Here is a 19,593-nt window from a genome sequence, read left to right as displayed (position 1 = left end):
AGGTTGCAGTGAGCCAAAGATTGCGCCACTGCACTCCAGCCTGGGTGACCATAAGATTCTGTTTCAAAAAAAAAAAAAAACAAAAATAAAGAAATTTAGAAAAATTATAACAATAAAATGATAGATCATAAAAAAAAATTTTTTTAAGCATACAGTAATAGCAGATACAGGAAGAAGCTGCTATTCCTAGTGCTAAAGCAGAGTACCCAAAGAAGACACAAATTTTAAAAGAAACCCTAACCCCATCCTGAAGGCTGAGATTCAGACCTTACTGGGTAGAGTATGGCAGTAGCTGACTCAATGGCACCACAGTGTGGGGCTGGCAAAGAGGAAAGTGTTCACTGTGGAGCTTATGAAACTCCCTGCGAAACTGCCTGGAGTGTCAGTAGAATGTACTGGGAAGCCACTTGAGGAATGATTGAACTCACTGGGAAGCCTGCTGGGGTGCCAGTGAAACTTGTCTGATGCTGCTCTAGCTGGGATGCTGGCTGAGGCATCAGCAGAACTCTGTGGGAAGCTGTTCTTGCAGGTGCTGCTGAAACTCACAGGGAAGCTGATAGGGGCACTGGCCAAACACTCCTGGAAGGTGCCTGTAGGGGTGAGTGCTGCTGTGTGTCCCACTTGGGAAGTGAAGGAAGCATACTAATCAGGAAGAGAAGGTTCTTCCTTTGCAGTGACCCTCTCAATTTTACTGAGAAAGCTTAATATTGTGTTAGCAATCAAAGAAGAAATGTTTACAATGTCCAACTCTAACATCACAATCTGGACAGTGAAGAGTAGATTTGGAGCTGAGGGGCAGTATAACTGGCATGCTGGTTTTATCTATCTTTAAAAATATGTATTCAAACCCGAGTGGGCCAATTCCATCTTACCCTTTTATCTCTCTTTACTTCAGTCACCACAAGAAGCCTAGGACTCCAGCTTTCCCTCACTGCCTAAACTCTCCCATCGCTGTAAGACTCTGGTCATACCCCGATCTGCCCCCACCCCCTGCATAGTTTTCTGTAGATTGGTGCAAAAGTAATTGGGGTTTTTGTCATTGAAAGCAAAACTCCAATTAGTTTTGCACCAACCTATAACCTCTTCCCAGAAAACTCTCTTATAGTACATTCTTGGCAAAATCCACTGTATTTTAAACTTCTAAAAATGTCTTCACCTTTTTTGCTTGAAAACCTGGTTTGTCCCTGAACGCACTGTTCTGCAGCTCTCTTACATGCTGGCTGTTTTCTCTCTAATTCCTTAATACTGAGTGAAGACACAGGATGACTTGCTTCTCGTTGCCATACTTTCCCTGCTGCCTAACCCTGCCATTCTCTTCATCCCTCTACCTTGATGCTTTTGCTACCAGACTGTATCACCTACTGCTCCTCTGTGTTAGAGTCATTTATAGACCCTTGTCTTTTTTTTTTTTGAAGCAGAGTGTCCCTCTGTCGCCCAGGCCGGAGTGCAGTGGCTCAAGCTCACAATCTCAGCTTACTGCAAGCTCTGCCTCCTGGGTTCACGCCATTCTCCACTTCAGCCTCCCGAGTAGCGGGGACTACAGGCGCCCGCCCCCACGACCGGCTAATTTTGTTTTTGTACTTTTATTAGAGATAGGGTTTCACCGTGTTAGCCAGAATGGTCTTGATCTCCTGACCTCGTGATCCGCCCACCTCGGCCTCCCAAGGTGCTGGGATTACAGGTGTGAGCCACTGCGCCCAGCCAACCCTTGTCTTTTGAGGAGTTTAACCCCTGACTCACTGTCCTTCCAACATTGTCATAATTCTTTACAGTTTTAGTATAAAAAAAGATGATACTTCCTATAGAACATGGCCTTTTGTTTTCATTTTCTTTCTTTCTCTTTCCTTTTTTTTGAGAAAGAGTCTTGCTCTGTTGCCCAGGCTAGAGGACAGTAGTAGTGCAGTCATGGCTCACTGCTGCCTCCACTTCCTGAGCTCAAGAAATCCACCCTCCTCAGCTTCCTAAGTAGCTGAACCATAGGCGAGTGCCACTACACCCAGCTATTTTTTTATTTTTTGTAGAGGTAGGATTGCACTATGTTACCCAGGCTTGTCTCAAACTCCTGGGCTCCAGCAGTGCATGCCTTGGCCTCCCAAAGTGCTGGGATTACAGGCATGAGCCACTGCGCCTGGCTTATTTTCTTGATCATTCTCTTTCAAATATCTTGTCTCCCACTTTAACTTAAAAGTCTCACCCATTGCCATGCCATTAAAATTTTCATTATCAATAATAACAACTCTTTCTTAGCCTCATTTATAATCATCCCATTCCCTGGTCACCACTCCCTGTGTTTCTAGCTTATTTCTTTAGGAGTCTGCCTCCGAAACATCTGTCCCATTTGGATCCATGAATCCTAATAGCCTCCTTTATTCCTCCCTCTTTGTTTCTATTTTCCTTACCTGGCTTAAATTCCATATTCATTTATAATAATTTCCAAAAGGTCACCTCTCTTGTCCTCTCTTCCATTATTACCAATAACCAATAACCAAAAAAACTGAACTTTGTGAAATCCAACTCTCCACTTCCTTTGTGCCTGAACCTGGTCAGTGGAATATGGCTGGAGAAAGCATATGACTATTGTAATTAGTCTAACTTTCAGTATGTAACCAACAATGTCAAATTAGCACCTTCTGGTCACCCTACTATATTTCCTCAGTGTATTTACTCTTCTACTTCCTAGGTGATTATTTTTTTACCTTCTCTTTGCTTTTCACAAGGACCAATATTTTCTTCCTACTTCACTGAGAAAATAGAAGCAATTGGAAGAAAACTTCCCCACATTTACTTCTGCTAGTCAGTCTTCCCTGTTGGCAAATATTTTGCCTTTCTTCCTTTTACTTTGGATGACCTGTTTCTGTTCCCAACTAGGGTCAACTCAACTATTTGTATACTGTGATTCTTTTTTGCCTGCTAAAGGACTTTGTGCTCTTTCTTGCATCATTATCCTTTTCTCTCTCTACTGAATCATTCATGTTAGCAAACCAATATCCTGTATCTTAAGTTTCTTTAAAAAGGAACTTTCCCTTATGTCCTTCCAACTACCTCTCTATGTTTCTGGTCCCTTTAACAACAAAACTTTCCCAAAAGATTGTCTATACTGTCTCTAGTTTATTTCATTTTGAACCCACTTCATTCATGGCTTTCTTTGTCACAGCTGTTATAAAACAACTATTGTGAAATGGTTCCTGACGTCTGTATTATTAAATCCACGGGTCATTTTTCTTCTTCCTTGACCTCAGTTTTTGATTCACTTGATTGCTCCCTCCTTCTTTAAATATTCTCTTCATTTGAGTCCCTGGTATTACATTCTTCTGATTTTCTTCCTACCTCATTGACTGCTGCTTCTCAGCCTCGTTTGCAAGTTCCTCCTCACCTCCAGGGCTTTTAAATGCTGAGGTGCTCAAGGTCTCAGTCCTCAGATATCTTCTCTTTTGTATCCATACGAACTTTCTAGAGGATAACATCTATATAAGCTGAGTCTCAAATTTGTATCTCCACCGGGGACTCCTTTCCTGAACTTGAGACTGATACCTGTCTTAACATCTCCAGTTGTGTATCTAATAGACATCTCAAAATTAACATATATAAAAATGAACTCTTGATTTCATTCTCTCTCCAAATTGATCTTATTTCAGTAAATGGGAACTCTGCCCTTCCATTTGTTCTCATCTTCCATATTGGAGTCATTATTGACTACTCTTTCTACGTCATATCCTGTCAATCGTGACTTCAAAATGTATTCACAGTCTGACTACTTCTCATTATTTTTACCACCATATTAGTCCTAGTCACCCTCATTTTCCACCTGGGTTATAATATTAATGTCCTGATTAGTCTAACTGCTTTCAGACTTACCCTCTTCAGTCTGCTCTCATGTGAGCAGCCCAAATGTTCCTTTTATTTTGGAAGTCAGATCATTACACTCTCCTGCTTGAAACTTTTCAGTGACTTTTCATCCCACTCAGTAAAAACCAGGGTCGGCCTGGCGCAGTGGCTCATGGCTGTAATCCCAGCACTTTGGGAGGCGGGCCTCGTGACCTTGATCTCACGAGGTCAAGAGATTGAGACCATCCTGGCCAACATGGTGAAACCCCATCTCTACTAAAAATACGAAAAAAAAAAAAATTAGCTGGGCATGGCGGTGGGTGCCTATAATCCCAGCTACTCAGGAGGCTGAGGCAGGAGAATTGTTTGAACCCGGGAGGCGGAGGTTGCAGTCAGCTGAGGTCGCACCACTGCCCTCCAGCCCGGCGACAGAGTGAGACTTAGTCTCAAAAAAAAAAAAAAGAAAAATCCAGAGTCTTTACAACCATCTACGAAGCCCCCGACAGCCTCATTACCTTTCCAAGCCTCATTTACTACTCTTCCCTTGCTAGCCCGAGTACAGCCATGCCAAACCTGTTGCCCTGCCCTTAAACATGCCAAGTACTTACCTGCAAAAACGAGTTTGTACCTGCTGCTGTCTTTACTTTGAGGTCTGTGCTCAAAACTTGCTTTATGAATAGAGCCTTTCTTGATCACAGTGTATCAAGTAACAGCCATCCCTCTACGCCATCCCCACATTTCTAGTCTACTCTGCTCTGTTTTTCTCCACAATGTTATCCCTTGCTAATCTATTTTCAATTAGTTTATTACCAGTTTCCTCCATTACAGTGCAGAAATTCATGAGGGTGGGGATTTTTGTTGTTGTTGTTCACTGATTCTTGGCAAATAGTTCCTGGCCTCAAGTGATCCACCCACCTCGGCCTCCCAAAGTTCTGGGATTACGGGTGTGAGCCACCGCAACAAGGCTAAGCTTTTATTCTTAATGTTTAAAAGTAGCTGCTGAGGTGATGGATGTCCCAGTTACTCTTATTTGATCATTATACATTGTATGCATGTGTCAGAATATCACATCTATCCCATAAATGTGTACAATTATTATGTATCCATTTTTAAAAATAAAATTTAATGTAAAAAACTACTTCAGGTTGAGGTAATGAACTGGAAGTTCTAGAACATTTGAAATTGATTCTGTACATACATATCTAATTCTTGAAATAGAGACTTGATTTCTGTTAAAGTTATTTGGTTCTTTGAAGTAATTTGAGTAGTATAACTTTGATCTGTAATTTTTTTATGTGAAGTATGTATTTTAATAAACACTATAATTTTTAGTGTGCTTTTAAGAGTTTTATATAATAAAAGAATAAAACGTCACCAGTATTTACACACTGCATTTAATTTTACTTAATTTTGTTGTGGGACTTCCTATGTGTTTTTTGGGTTTTTTTTTTTTTTTCTTTTTTTTTTTTTTTGAGATGGAGTTTTACTCTTGTCCCCCAGGCTGGAGTGCAATGGCGTGACCTTGGCTCACTGCAACCTCCACTTCTCAGGTTCAGGCAATTCTCCTGCCTCAGCCTCCCGAGTAGCTGGGATTACAGGCATGTGCCACCATGCCCGACTAATTTTGTTTGTATTTTTAGTAGAGATGGGGTTTCACCATGTTGGCCAGGCTGGCCTCGAACTCCTGACCTCAAGTGATCCACCCGCCTCGGCCTCCCAAAGTGCTAGGATTACAGGCATGAGCCACCATTTTATATTCAAATATATATTGCTTGTATTTTTAATATAGCTCAGAAAGTTTATAGATAATTTTCTGTTTTTACTTAGTGTTATATATACTTTTTGTATATTTTTACTTGTGATTATTGGTGGTTGTATTGTATTTCATTGATATGAAATCAGTCAGGTTGGTTGGATTCTTATTAATGTTCTCTTTTAAAAAAAAATTGTGCCCTGGATCAAAATTTCTTTGGAAATATGTTTTATGTTTTCTAATAGAGTTCAGAGAAATATGAATTCAAGGGAAATTTATTTCATGGACCATTTTTAAGTTGCTTATTTATTCTAAATGGTTTACAAATGTAATCCATTTTAATGTTTGAAATATATACACATAGAGTTCTCTGTCTTCCCAGGGAATAAAACTGCCATTGTGGGGGTAGAGAGAGATGGGAAGTTGAGGGTGTTTGTATCTTTATGTCATTATGTCTGTAAGGAATACACGCTCCAGTGGACTTGTACAAGCGAGTTGCCTTATATCTTGGCCATGTATCAACCTGACTAAATGGAGAGATCACAACTGTTGGTGAATCTGGATAAATGATATCATAGAAAGTCTCTAGTGTTTGGGCAAGATTGTAGCCAAGTGTATAATCTTTTTCTTCATATGGCTGATAGAATCAAGTAATGTGTTGGTTTTCTTAATGTTTTCCTTATTTTCAGTTAATATTCAGTTTATAAAAACAGCATGCTATGGAATTTTCAGATTTCAATTGATAATATTCTGAAAAATATCTCTACTATCAAATATTCTGAATCATAGGCAAATGATTCAGATGGTAGTCATAAATGTTTTGAATTTCAGGCAGAGTCGTTGCCCTCAAACTTCATCAGGCAGACAAATATGGTCTGAGCTAGACCATTGAGAACTAAATAATAATCAGCACTTGAAATATTATATAGCTTAATTTAAAAACATTTCACTGGCTGGGCACACTGCCTCATGCCTATAATCCCAGCACTTTGGGAGGCCAAGGTGGATGGATCACTTGAGGTCAAGAGTTCAAGACCTGCCTAACCAACATGGCAAAACCCCATCTCTAGTAAAAATACAAAAATTAGCCAGGCATGGTGACATGTGCCTGTAATCTAGCTACTTGCGAGACTGAGGCAGAAGATTCACTTGAACCTGGTGGGTGGAGGTTGTGGTGAGCAGAGATCACTTCACTCCAGCCTGGGTGACAGAGCGAGACTCTTTCTCAAAAAAAAAAAAATTTTTTTTTTTTCACTTAAAACTAAGTTTCCGTGAACAGCAATGTGAAAGTATTTAATGCCACAGAACTGCACGCTTAAAAAAATGATTAAAATGATAAATTTTGTTTTATGTATTTTATCACAATGAAAGAAAAACAACATTTGAAGAAAACAAAAAGTAGGATAAAAAAGAAATAGCAATCAATTGTGTGGAAAGTTTTTCGAATCTTCTAACAATTAAAAGAATTAAAGGAAAATCAACCCCAGATTTCTGAAGTATTTTAAATATGATTTTTGCATGATTGTAAAAATAGGTTTTTCCCTTGGTTTTTTTTTTCTTTCTTTCTTTCTTTTTTTTTTTTTTTTGAGACAGGGCCTGCACTGCACTGAAGCTGTAGTGCAGTGGTGCAATCTTGGCTCACTACAGCCTCTACCTCCCAGGCTCAAGCAATCACCTCAGCCTCCCAAGTAGCTGGGACTACGTATGCACACTACCACACCCAGCTACTTTTTGTAATTTTTGTAGAGACGGGGTCTTGCCATGTTGTTCAAGCTGTTGTCAAACTCCTGAGCTCAAGTGATCCACCCACCTCGGCCTCCCGAAGTGCTGAGATTACAGGCGTGAGCCACCACACACGGCCTTTCCCTTGATTTTTTTATCTCATTTTTTTAAAAAAAGACTTCTTTTGCAAAACCCTGGAAATTAAAGCATCTTTTGGGTTGAAATTCACAATGACTCGTTAGAATTTTTAACTTCAAGCCTGAAAAAGGAAAGCTTTAACCACTTAAGATACTGTCATGTTTTAATTGCACAAATTTAAGCTAATGTGCATTAAGTTGTTATTATTCAACCTGTCCACAAAATATTCATGTATTGTAAGACTTTTCTTTGCTCCAGTTCCTGTAACAGTCACAGGTTTTTTTTAAAGTTCTTTTAAAGCAAAGGAGTGGCCATTAAGCCACCAGAGGGAGCTCCTTGAATATATTATATTACACTTTAGTACTTTGGCTGTGATTTTTAAAAAGAACATAAACAGTTCTCTCAGTGTGGATGTTTTGTGTTTCATATTATCCTCTTCACTATAGAAATAGTGTCCTGAAAATACCTGTGTGATCTTAGAGGAACAGCTTAGTATTTTCATTTCATAAATGTTTGAATATCTTATATGTAGGGCAATATGGACCATTAGAAGATGAATACAATCTTTACCTTCGTGTAACTTACCCAGGAGTATATGAATATGTAAACATTCTCTTCTTATTCCACACTATTGTGTAATATATATAAAATTCAGTTATTTATATTGAGTTGCTGTATTGTTTTTAAATTGCTTGTTTGGTGTTGTAGTACACAAATTTTGAGAATGGTTCTAGACTGACTACTAAAGTTAACCTGTGCAACATGTCAAAATATAGAATGTAGGGCTCTGTGTCCAAAGATGATGATTTAGCAGCTCTTGGGATATGTATTTTAAAAAAAATAGCTTTATTGAGATATAATTCACATACTATATGTAATTCACCCATTAAAAGTTTTCAGTTAAATGGTTTTATGTATTTATAGAGTTGCATAGCAATCTGCACAATCAATTTTAGAACATTTTTGTAACCCCAAAGGAAATCCTTTTTCCAGTAGCAGCCACTCCCCATTCTTCCCTCAACCCCGCAGCCCTAGGCAGCCTCTAATCTACTTTCTGTCTCTGTACAGATTTGCTTAATCTGAACATTTTATATAAATGGAATCATATAGTATGTGGTCTTTTGTGACTGGCTTCTTTTACTCAGCATAATGTTTTCACAGTTGATCTATGTTGTAGCATGTATCAGTACTTCATTTTCTTTTTATTGCCAAATATTCATTTGTATGGAAGGAATATGTATTTTTACAAAGCTTCTGGGTGACATTCCCCACTGTTTAAATTCTGTATACATAGAACATACCTTGAAATGTCAACTGTGTTTTTGTAATGATACTATGAGGAGCATTACCTACAATTTTTATTTCTTGTACTTCAACAACAGTGCCCCCAGAGATCTCTCATAACTATTTTAAAACAAAGGATTGCTATCCATTAGTGATGGCAAAAACATTCTAGTGGGCAAAGAGCAGGGAATTTGTTGTTTGCTTGTTTCAAGTGATGGAAAGTAGCAGGGTCTGCTATACATAGCGAAGGTATTTTATGAAACTTAGGGGTGTGTATGTATCTTCACTAAGTCCAGATGGGAAATATATTTCTTGTTGTGGGTTGCCTTTAGAAAAAGTTTGAAAGCTAATGTTCTTTACATATTTCAGTATTTTTATGTCATCAACTCTAGTGTCTTTTCTGGGGTAACATGGTAATGTAAATGGTTAGCTTAAATAAGAGTTGAATTAAAATAACTAGCCAAAGTTAGAGGTTAGGAGTTAGGAACTAATAATACGGTGAGGGCGTGGGATAGTTCTAAGAACCGATTGCTTGGGTTATTTTGTCAGAGAGTAAATGCATTCTTTAGTTAATCATAAGAGAGGAATCAGGTGTGAGGTTTAGTACCGCTTTTAGCACATTGTTGCTATAGCCTTGAGTTAAAACATATTATACCAATAAAATTGGCTTATGATCATTTAATTAAAATGCCAAAGCACATTACAAAAGACTCATTATTATCATTTATAAGTTTATTAACCCATTGGATGGTATTACATATTTTAAATATCAGCATTTTCCTGGGCTCATACGCAATAATGTATTCATTAAAGCAAATAGTTGTGTTTCATTAGAAAGAAATAAGAGGTTTAAATTATACCAATGCTTTCTAAAGCAGAAATGTTATCCTTTTGAATTGTTTTCAGTGGAAGTAAATTTTTATGTGCCTTTCTGATTTTTTAATATATTGTGAGACATTTATTTCAAAAATGCTGTGAGGGTCATGCTTATTTTGTAGTATTTTGAATTTGCTTTTCAGGGTTAGAATTTTAGTGTCTATCTGTTATGGTCGTTCCGTATAATTTAGAAAATTGAAGCAAAGGATAATTTATAAAACTAATTTTATACCAATGACTTTTATTAAAATATAGCTGATGTTAAAATGGAATTATTAGTGGAGACAACTTTTTTTTTAACACTTTTTTTTTTTTTACTTTAAGTTCAAGGGTACATGGGGACAACGTGCAGGTTTGTTACATATGTATACATGTGCCATGTTGGTGTGCTGCACCCATTAACTCGTCATTTACATTAGGTATATCTCCTAATGCTATCCCTACCCCTCCCCCCTAGTCGAGACAAATTTTAATGATATAATCAAATGCTGGATTATTTTATTAATAATGTAAATGACCATCAAAGTATTTTTCCCAAGTAATTTTTTTAAGTAATGTCTGCTTTCCTTTGTATCAAAATCAAGTGTAGGTGAAAAATTGTACAGTATGCTTTTAAAATCATTTTTTCTAAGGGGACTAAAAAATGTAAACACTGGTACGTGATAGAATAACTTAAACTTTTCTACAAATTGTTATCTTTTTTGGTATATAGAATTGTATTTCGAATTGTTTGAAAAATTGGTCATGCATTAGGCTTAACCTTGATTACAAAATTGTGTAGTTAACACAGGGTAAAACAAAACTGTAGGTCACTTGTAAGAACATATGCAGAAATCCTGGAAAAAAGAAAAGGACTTAAAAAGGGGAAAATCAAGCAGTTTATCAAAAAATAATTAGTAATTATCAAACAGGATTTATTGGAGTAATACAGGGATGTTTCAACAGTAGAAAACCAATTACTGTAATTTTGCTGCATTAGCAGATTAGAGAAGAAAACCATATAAAAATCATCTCAGTAGATGCTGAAAAATCAATGAAACTTAACACTAACTTTTGTTTTTAAAAGTTTGATTCAAGAAACAGAAGGTAAGTTCTTAATACTGTATGTATACCTGAAACCTATGGCAGGCTTTATACATAATGATGAAACATTGGAATCATTATTATTAAAGTCAGGAACAAGACAGAGGGATTTGCTGTCATTGCCGTCTTTTAATTATGCCAGAGGTTCTAGATACAGCAATTAAAAAGAAAGAAATGTAATTAGAAGAGGAGAGAAAACATAGACATGTCATATTTACATTTGATATGATTATCTACCTAGAAACTCTTGGTGAAGCAGCATTAAACTATTAATAAATTAAATAAAGTGGCCTGATGGAAGGGCAACATATAAAAATTAAATGATTAGAAAATAAATGGAAAGAAATACCCACAAACCCCCCAGATACTTTTTTATTTTTTGGTTTTTTTTTTTTTTTTTTTTTTTGAGACAGGATCTCACTCTGTCAGGCTGGAGTATAGTGATGGGTTCATGGCTCACGGTAGCCTCTACCTCCTGGGCTCAAGAGATCCTTCCACCTCAGCCTCCTGAGTAGCTGGGACAACAGGTGCGGGCCACATGCCTGGCTAATTTTTAAAAATTTTTTGTAGAGATGGGGACTCACTATGTTATCCAGGCTAGTCTCAAACTCCTAGGCTCGAGCAGTCCTCCTGTCTTGGCCTCCCAAAGTGCTAGGATTACAGGTGTGAGCTACCACACCAGCCCTGTCCCCAAATACTTTAGAATAGACCTAATGAGTAAAGTATAAGATAATTGTGAAAGAAAGGAATCAAAATTAATAGAATGTTATATATCCGTGAAGAAAACAGATGCTGATATAAATAATAACATGAATGAACCTTGAAAACAGTGTTGAGCAAAAGCAAGATATGAAAGAGTATATACTGTATGATTCCATTAACAACCCCAAAGCTAGGTAAACAGTATATAAAAGAAGAAATGTAAATATCTAATATATACCATTATGCATTTCATCCATGTAACCAAAAACCACTTTACCCCTAAAGCTATTGAAATTTAAAAAATTAAAGTCATTTTTCCATGTAATAACACATTAATATTACATGTATGTAAAAATTATAGCTAAAATTATTGTATGTATATAGTTGAACTGTATATATATATCTCTAAGTACATAAAATAATCTCTAAAGGACACTAATGAAAGTATTAACAGTAGTTACTGTTACCTCTGAAGGTGGAGAGCAAAATAGACCATAAATTTTTAATCTTGTTTGCATTTTATATACTGAATATATAGTCACTATTTTTTTTAAAAAAATTACCTCCGTCATTGGGCTTTTGAAATGATATTCTGTGATAATATGAGAAAACTTAAACATCCATACCTGAGCACAAAACTGTTCAGTTGATGACTGGGGAAGGACCCTTTTCCACAGTTTCTTTGAATCTAATGTTTTTCTTTGTTTAACAGCATATCAAAGACTACAATGTTTTTTATTTTTAAAGATAATGTAATTTGGAAGAGAGTTATGAAAGTATTGACTTTACCTTTTTCTTATTTTAAATTTCTGTAAATTTGGGATTTTTTTCAAATAAGTGCCTCAAAATCTTTAATTTGTAGTTTTACTTTTTGTCCAGGCCCATCAAACTCCAGAGAAGAGAGTGAATACTGGAGAAGAAAGGAGGAAAATGTCTGAGGTATAAAGACATCTGTCTGGTTATTTTAAAGCTTTACAAACATAATTTTAAAAAAGAAACAAAATCTTACTCTAAAGCCTCCAAACCTTCCTTATTTCTTTCAAACAAATACCTGTAACTTCTTTTAAAAAAAAAAAAAAAAAAAAAGAAAGAAAAACCTCATTGAACATACCTCTGCCATTGATGTACTAACTTTCCTGATGAAACTAGAAAAAATAGGAATTATCGTTGATAAAAATGTTCTTTTTTTTTATTTAAGGAAGCAGCAAGAAAGAGAAGGCTGGAATTTATTGAAAAAGAAAAGAAACAAAAGGATCAGGTAATTTTTTGCTCTTGCTTTTCTACCTTTGGCAAGTTGTAAGTGATAATAGGTTCAAGAGTTGTAAGAAGCTTGTCTTTAAAATTGTTGCAGATTATTAGTTTAATGAAGGCTGAACAAATGAAAAGGCAAGAAAAGGAAAGGGTAAGAGAATAATCTATTAAATATACTTTTTCCTTAAGGAATACACTGATTCTCAGTTTATTGCTAAATGTATTACGTGTATTTTATATTAAATACTTGAAATGGTGTTTTGTTTATTTCTTTTCTCCAAAGTTGGAAAGAATAAATAGGGCCAGGGAACAAGGATGGAGAAATGTGCTAAGTGCTGGTGGAGGTGGTGAAGTAAAGGTAGGCATTTTATACCAATATGGTTATACTACCGGTTTTCCCTCCAGTTTCACCTTGTTCTTTAAAATGCATGTATCTTGGATTTTCTTTTTTTCTTTAGTGTACAATTAATTTTTACCTAGAATTCTTCAGCATTTATTATGAATACTTAGCTTTCCTGCATGTGTCTGATATGTAACTTGTATTGCTAACTATTATGTGACTATACTCAAAATTGCTTTAAAAGTTTTTTGTAAAGACTATGATAACATTATTCCTGTCAGAGGAATTATTAAAAATTATACACAATTCGTGACACTGCAACCTAAAATCGTTCTGTAATTTCATGTAGGCTTAAACATTAAATTCTCAGAAGATGCTTCTTAATCTGATCCCTGTTGTCTCTCCAACATCATCTCCATGCATTCCCTACCACACACCCTATGCTGTATTCATGTTGAAATGAAGACCATATTTGTAGTTTCGTCACTGTATGTAGTCTGCCGAATCTCTTTGTCTTCGCACTTGTGTTTCCCTTTACTTAATAGCACTCCTCCATCCCTCCTCACCCTCACCCCCCACCTCCATCCATTTACCTAAATAACCAGTTACCTAGATGAGTTAATGCAAACATTCCTTCTGAGTAGATCCACACTATTTAACTTTGGGCACATTACTGAACTTTTCTGAGCTTTGGTTTCTTGATGGAAAAAAAAAAAAACTTTTTTTCTGAGAACAGTGCCTGGAACCTGTCTGGCAAGGGCTTCTATAGTAATTTCCCTTTCCTTTCTTTGTTCTGCCATTCTGAATCTTACACTTCCTCTTTTGCTCATGTAGCATCCTATACACATGTCTATTTGTAGTAGGTAGAATTCTAAGATGGTCTTCAAGATTGTCAACCCCTAGTATACACACCTTGTATCATTCCATTCCCTTGAGTGTAAGTGGTACCTGTAAATACTGTGGTATAGCAGCGCACTTGATTAGGTTATGTTATATGGTGAGTGGTGATGGGATGGTCCCTCCCAGGGTTACATTAACATATAAGACTCCTTCATAGCTGACTGGAAGGGGAAAAGAAATTAGAAAGATATAATTCTGCTCACCTGGAAGATATCATGTGGCAAAACAAAACAGTAGAGATGACCTCTGCAAGTAGTGGTCTCTGATGGGCAACTAGCAAGAAAATTGTGGTCCAAGTCATATAGTCACAAGGAAATTAATTCTGCCAAGAACCAGTTAACTTGGAAGAGATCCTGAGTCTCGGTTGAGAATTGTAGCCCTGGCTGACACCTTGATTTCTGCCTGATGGGATCCTGAGGAGGGGACCTAGCTAAATGCACCCCGACTCCTGAGCCGGGGGAACTGAGATTATAAATAGATACTCTTTTAAGCTGCTAAATTTGTGATAATTTGTTATACAGCATAGAAGATGAATGAGCTAATTTGTACCACTGAATAAACTGTAAGTACATTTTTAAAATTTTTTATTTATTTATTTTTTTTTGAGATGGAGTTTCACTCTTGTTGCCCAGCCTGGAGTGCAATGGCATGATCTTGGCTCTCTGCGACCTCTGCCTCCCGGGTTCAAGCAATTCTCCTGCCTCAGCCTCCGGAGTAGCTGGGATTACAGGCATGCATCACCATGCCCAGCTAATTTTGTATTTTTAGGAGAGACGGGGTTTCTCCATGTTGGTCAGGATGGTCTTGCACTCCCGACCTCAGGTAATCTGCCCGCCTCGGCCTCCCAAAGTGCTGGGATTACAGGTGTGAGTCACTGTGCCCGGCCTAAGTCAATACATCTGCAAACTATAAGTTTCACTCACCTATACCCATTAATCTTGATATTTAAATGTACAATAGATAGATACTTGTAAAATTGGATCGATTACAATTCTTGTTTTTTTCCCCAGAAGTTATAATTTGAATAAAAGTTTGTTTTATCTAGACATATACATTCTGCCATGCATTTATAGATTTGTTTTTCAGTCTCTTGAGATGCAGAAGTTCTTCATATCATATTAATAATTCATTAAGAGTAACTTTTTCCAAATTTGTATTAATATAGATTATACAGTGTTTTTAGTAGTATAATTTTATCTTACCTTTAAATAGAACTTATTACCTCCTGAATGATCAGGAATGACTCAGAATCTGGTCCATTCTAAAATAACTAACCTCATATCTTACCTGATTGGAAAGAGAAAGCTTACCAACTTGTACACCTTCAGATCTTGTCAGGCTTTTTTTAATCAAGTCCATGATTAGCATTGAAGTTTTGATGATTTTTTCTTCTCCCTTTTGTGTAATAAAGTGCTTTTTCCTATGATGTCTAATATAGTTTAATCAGTTTTATTAATGTTTAGTAACTGAGACAGTTTTCAAGTTAGATACCGTGTGCTGAATAGATTTCTGCATCAATTTATAAACTTCTGTAATGCTTTCATTGAAGACTAATAAATTTATTTTCCATGATTTAAAGGAAATTCTATGTCAGTGTCTGTATTTATTCCTCATTGAGTTTGAAATATTTTAACTGTTAGGCTGTTTGATTTCTGTGTAGTTGATAAGGACCTGGAGGCTCAATGTAATATGAATCAAATTAAGGAAATCCCCAAAAGAAATATAAAACTAAAACTAAAGGAAGTATTTCAAAATTAATACTATTATTACATAAGAGGCATTATTATTCATAGTATAAATATCCAGTGTAAATGTTTTTGATCATTTAGTATCTGCAAAATCTGGACCTTCTTTGCTTTATCCATTTTTAATGTGTCTTTTATGAATGTGTTTTAGAAAAATTATGTATTCCACATTTATGGTTATATGGTGATTATAATATGGAAGAGGTGTATCTCATTTGAAAATATATTGGAATACCATTCGGCAGTAAAAAGAATAGCCTGTTTATACGTGCAAAACCATGGATCAATCTTAAAAACCTGTGAGTGAAAGAAACCAGATAAAAGAGTACATATTTTTTATTTCATTTACATGACATGATAGGAAAGGTAAATCCAACCTGCAGTGACAGAAAGCAGATCAGTGGTTGCTGACAGTGGGAGCATTTACTGCAAAGGAACACAGGGGAACTTTCTGGGGTAATGAATATGCTTTTGATTGTCGTAGTGGTTATGTGAGTGTCTACATTTGTCAGAATTCAACTTGTGCTTATAATTGGTGAATTTTTATTGCACATAAATTACGTCTCAAACAAACATATTTCATCAGTATTCTAATACAGTATTTTCAACATCATTTTGAGTATGAGCATCTTCTGAGATGTTTACATACTTTTGTTTTTGCTAAAGAGAAACAGAACACTCAGCCAAGTTAAGATGATATTAGCATTGGACTAAACTCGAAGAGTAACCGGTTTCATAGGAAATATGACCACCTTATAACAGAATTCTGATTCTTGACTTCAGGTGTACATTTTGAGGATGTATGTAAGAACCACCTTGATGGAGTTTCCTATTCTAGTAATTTTCATCACTCGTTATTTGAACATCTTTAATCAGTTATCTATGTTTATCTTGTATTGTTTTTTTTTTAATAATGCTTATAAAATAGTGTGCAGCTTACAGGATATTAAGGCAAATTTTATCTTATTGGGTTACACTGAAGTTTCTTTTATTAGATTCTGACATCTTTCTTTATTTCTTTTCTTTCTTTCTTCCTTTCTTCCTTTCTTCCTTCCTTTCTTTCCTTTCTTTTCTTTCTTATTGAGACAAGATCTCACTCTGTTGTGAGGCTATAGTGCAGTGGTGGGATCACAACTCACTGTAGCTTTGACCTCCTGGGCTCAGGCGAATTTCCCATCTCCCCATCTCCCCATCTCAGCCTCCCGAGTAACTGGGACTACAGACACATGCCACTGTGCCCAGCTAATTTTTTGTATTTGCAGGGATGTGGTTTCGCCAAGTTGAGCAGGCTAGTCTCGAACTCCCGAGCTCAAGCCATCCGCCTACCTCAGCCTCCCAAAGTGCTGGGATTACAGGCATGTACCACTGTGCCTGGCCTTTGTTTCTTTTTTTAACCAGACATTTTCCTTAAGATGTTATCACCTGGAAGTTTTCCGTTTTTTACTCTCAGTATTGTGGCTTCTGTTCTTATCACTTCACATGCTCAGAAAACAGTTTTTTAAAGGCTTCCACTCAGCCTTAGTCATATCTGGTGGTCTTATTCTCAGATAAGAAAAGTTGAAATAAGTTGACCTTTGCATTTGAGGTTATTGATTTCTTAATGAAATTCTTTCACCATGACTTCTATAGCATTACACAGTTTTTATTTACTTTTATCTTTCTAGCATCTGTTTTTTACTATGAGTTTTCCATGTGGTTGAGTTCTTATGTCTCTGTGGTTGAGTCTTTAAGTCTTTGCCTTTATCCTTTGTCATTCCTGCAGAGAATCCAGACTTCCTTCAACATTTACTTCTTCATTGATTGGCTGTCTTTACTTCTAGGCTTCTTGGCTTGGTGTCAGGGCGGCAACATCCTTCTAATTAATTCCTCTGCCTTACTTTCTTATTTCTGCTTACCATGCGTAATATTGACTTACTGACCTTTAAAACTCTTTTGGTATACTACTGCTGCTAGAAACTTTATAAATCCTTTCTATTGTTATTTTTTTTTTTGAACGCAAGCACCCAGGGCAGATAGCATTTAGCTATAGCAAGCTTTTATAGCCAAGCTTAATACTCCTTATTTGCCTTCCTTCTGTTTGTCATCATACTTCCTTCCTCCTCCACCTTCCATACGTAAGTATATACATACATTGCTTATTTTTACTTTAATGCATTGGCTCATATTTACTCTCCTTACATTGCTATCAAGACCAGATTAAACAATATCTCTCCCCAAGGCCTTTTTTCTAAATAAGGATTTTACTGTTGATTTTTTTTTTACTATTTTGTGAATTTGCTCAGTACTTAAACTACTTTGGAATCTCTCTATTGTCACTTGTTTACCACAGAATTGAAAGTTTTTCTAATTTTGTGCTATTTTTCCCAACTTACTTGGAAACTAAAGATAGATATGACTTTTTGCCTCTTTTATATACATATAGAACATGTTTTAATAATTATACCTTCATATGTGCTTGGAGAATTTAAGGATTTGGGGTATATTAAAAGCCATATGCAGACGTTTTTGTTAAATATAATTTTGAGTGTTATATAAAAGCATGCTGTCCTTTACTTATAAGCTATACATAAACTTAACAAAACAGAATTACATAAAACGTATATTGGAAGCTTGTTTCAAAACCTTTTAAGACCAGATTTTTCCATATTTACATGAAATTAATGTCATATTGCTGTTTTTGTTTGTCACGTTATGCTTTATTATCACTTACAAAGTATACTGCTTTTTGGCTCTTAATAGTTATAATAGGAAAACATTTTGCTTTAGGCTTTATGTTTGTTAGTATGTTCATATTAAGTAATTACTTTTTAAAAGTCAAGCACTGAAAGTTACTTTTTCTTTTGAGACTAGTACAGGCCCGCTAGGCCTTATAAGATAAACATGTGAGAGCTCTTTGTTTAATCCCTAGGCTCCTTTTCTTGGCAGTGGAGGGACTATAGCTCCATCATCTTTTTCTTCTCGAGGACAGTATGAACATTACCATGCCGTTTTTGACCAAATGCAGCAACAGAGAGCAGAAGATAATGAAGCTAAATGGAAAAGAGAAATATATGGTCGAGGTCTTCCAGAAAGGTATGGCTATGTTCTGCAGAAGTTGCTTATGCTTTGCTTCTGAGATAGTAATGAAAGTCACTGTGCATATTTATCTACAGCGGAATTCTGCCTGGAGTTCGTCCAGGATTTCCTTATGGGGCTGCAGGTCATCACCATTTCCCTGATGCTGATGATATTAGAAAAACTTTGAAAAGATTGAAGGCGGTGTCTAAACAAGCCAATGCAAACAGGTTGGACTGTGATGATCCGTGAATTCATCCTTGTGTGTAATTTGTCATTTGTCATACATAGCTTAGTACCTACACTTTGTGGATGTTTTCTCCATTGTTCATATATGATGTTTTTTGCCTCTTGGGTGCAATAATTTTCTCAGGTGCAAATTTGGCCCTTGATTACACTGTGGAAAGCATGTAGCTCTCCAGTTCAGCCTGATTTTTGTGTCTTATTTGTCTGTTTAGACTGAATATACTATTTAAAGGAACATGTGATAACATTCTGCCAACATAATTATAACGTTTCATCACCCATTTGCTTTAAATAAATCAGGATATAAATCTAAATTGAATCACACTTTATGCAGAACCCCAGTGCATTTTTCGCCCTTTTCTTCATCACTTCAAAGCCTAGTTTTCTCTTTGTTGTCTTAGCATGCTTTCTCTTCACATTCATCTCTGATTTATAACTCTTTGTGATCCTGTTCATCATATTATTTCTTTTCTTCCATTGAATTAATTTAATAATGATAACTGATTAATGTATGCTTGAGCAGAGATAAATAATTGAGGTAAATATAAATTAACATTTATATATACGTTATAAATTATATACAGAAACCTGATACATGTAGCTTATATTTTTTGAGAAAGGAAGGTTGCAGACTTACACATACGCATATTTTTTATGAATAGTGAGACAAATTT

At 36.0% G+C, this 19,593-nt stretch overlaps 1 protein-coding gene across 4 annotated transcripts in view; it reads left to right on the top strand.

The window, feature by feature from the left end:
- Positions 1–19,593, top strand: part of NEK1 (NIMA related kinase 1) — a 207,570-nt gene that overhangs the window by 35,576 nt on the left and 152,401 nt on the right. For 2 of the 4 annotated variants that reach the window (XM_030918322.1, XM_010364011.2), the window contains exons 13-18: positions 12,263–12,322; positions 12,582–12,641; positions 12,735–12,785; positions 12,918–12,992; positions 18,528–18,691; positions 18,772–18,903. In XM_030918322.1, the coding sequence (XP_030774182.1) occupies positions 12,263–12,322; positions 12,582–12,641; positions 12,735–12,785; positions 12,918–12,992; positions 18,528–18,691; positions 18,772–18,903 (542 nt within the window). The remainder of the gene's footprint in view (positions 1–12,262; positions 12,323–12,581; positions 12,642–12,734; positions 12,786–12,917; positions 12,993–18,527; positions 18,692–18,771; positions 18,904–19,593) is intronic. The other 2 variants (XM_030918331.1, XM_030918325.1) reach the window with 1 other exon arrangement.

This window comes from Rhinopithecus roxellana, chromosome 2, assembly GCF_007565055.1.
Source record: "Rhinopithecus roxellana isolate Shanxi Qingling chromosome 2, ASM756505v1, whole genome shotgun sequence".
Lineage (NCBI taxonomy): Eukaryota > Metazoa > Chordata > Mammalia > Primates > Cercopithecidae > Rhinopithecus > Rhinopithecus roxellana.
Note: the sequence above shows the minus strand (reverse complement) of the source record. Positions and strands in the feature narration are given on the sequence as shown.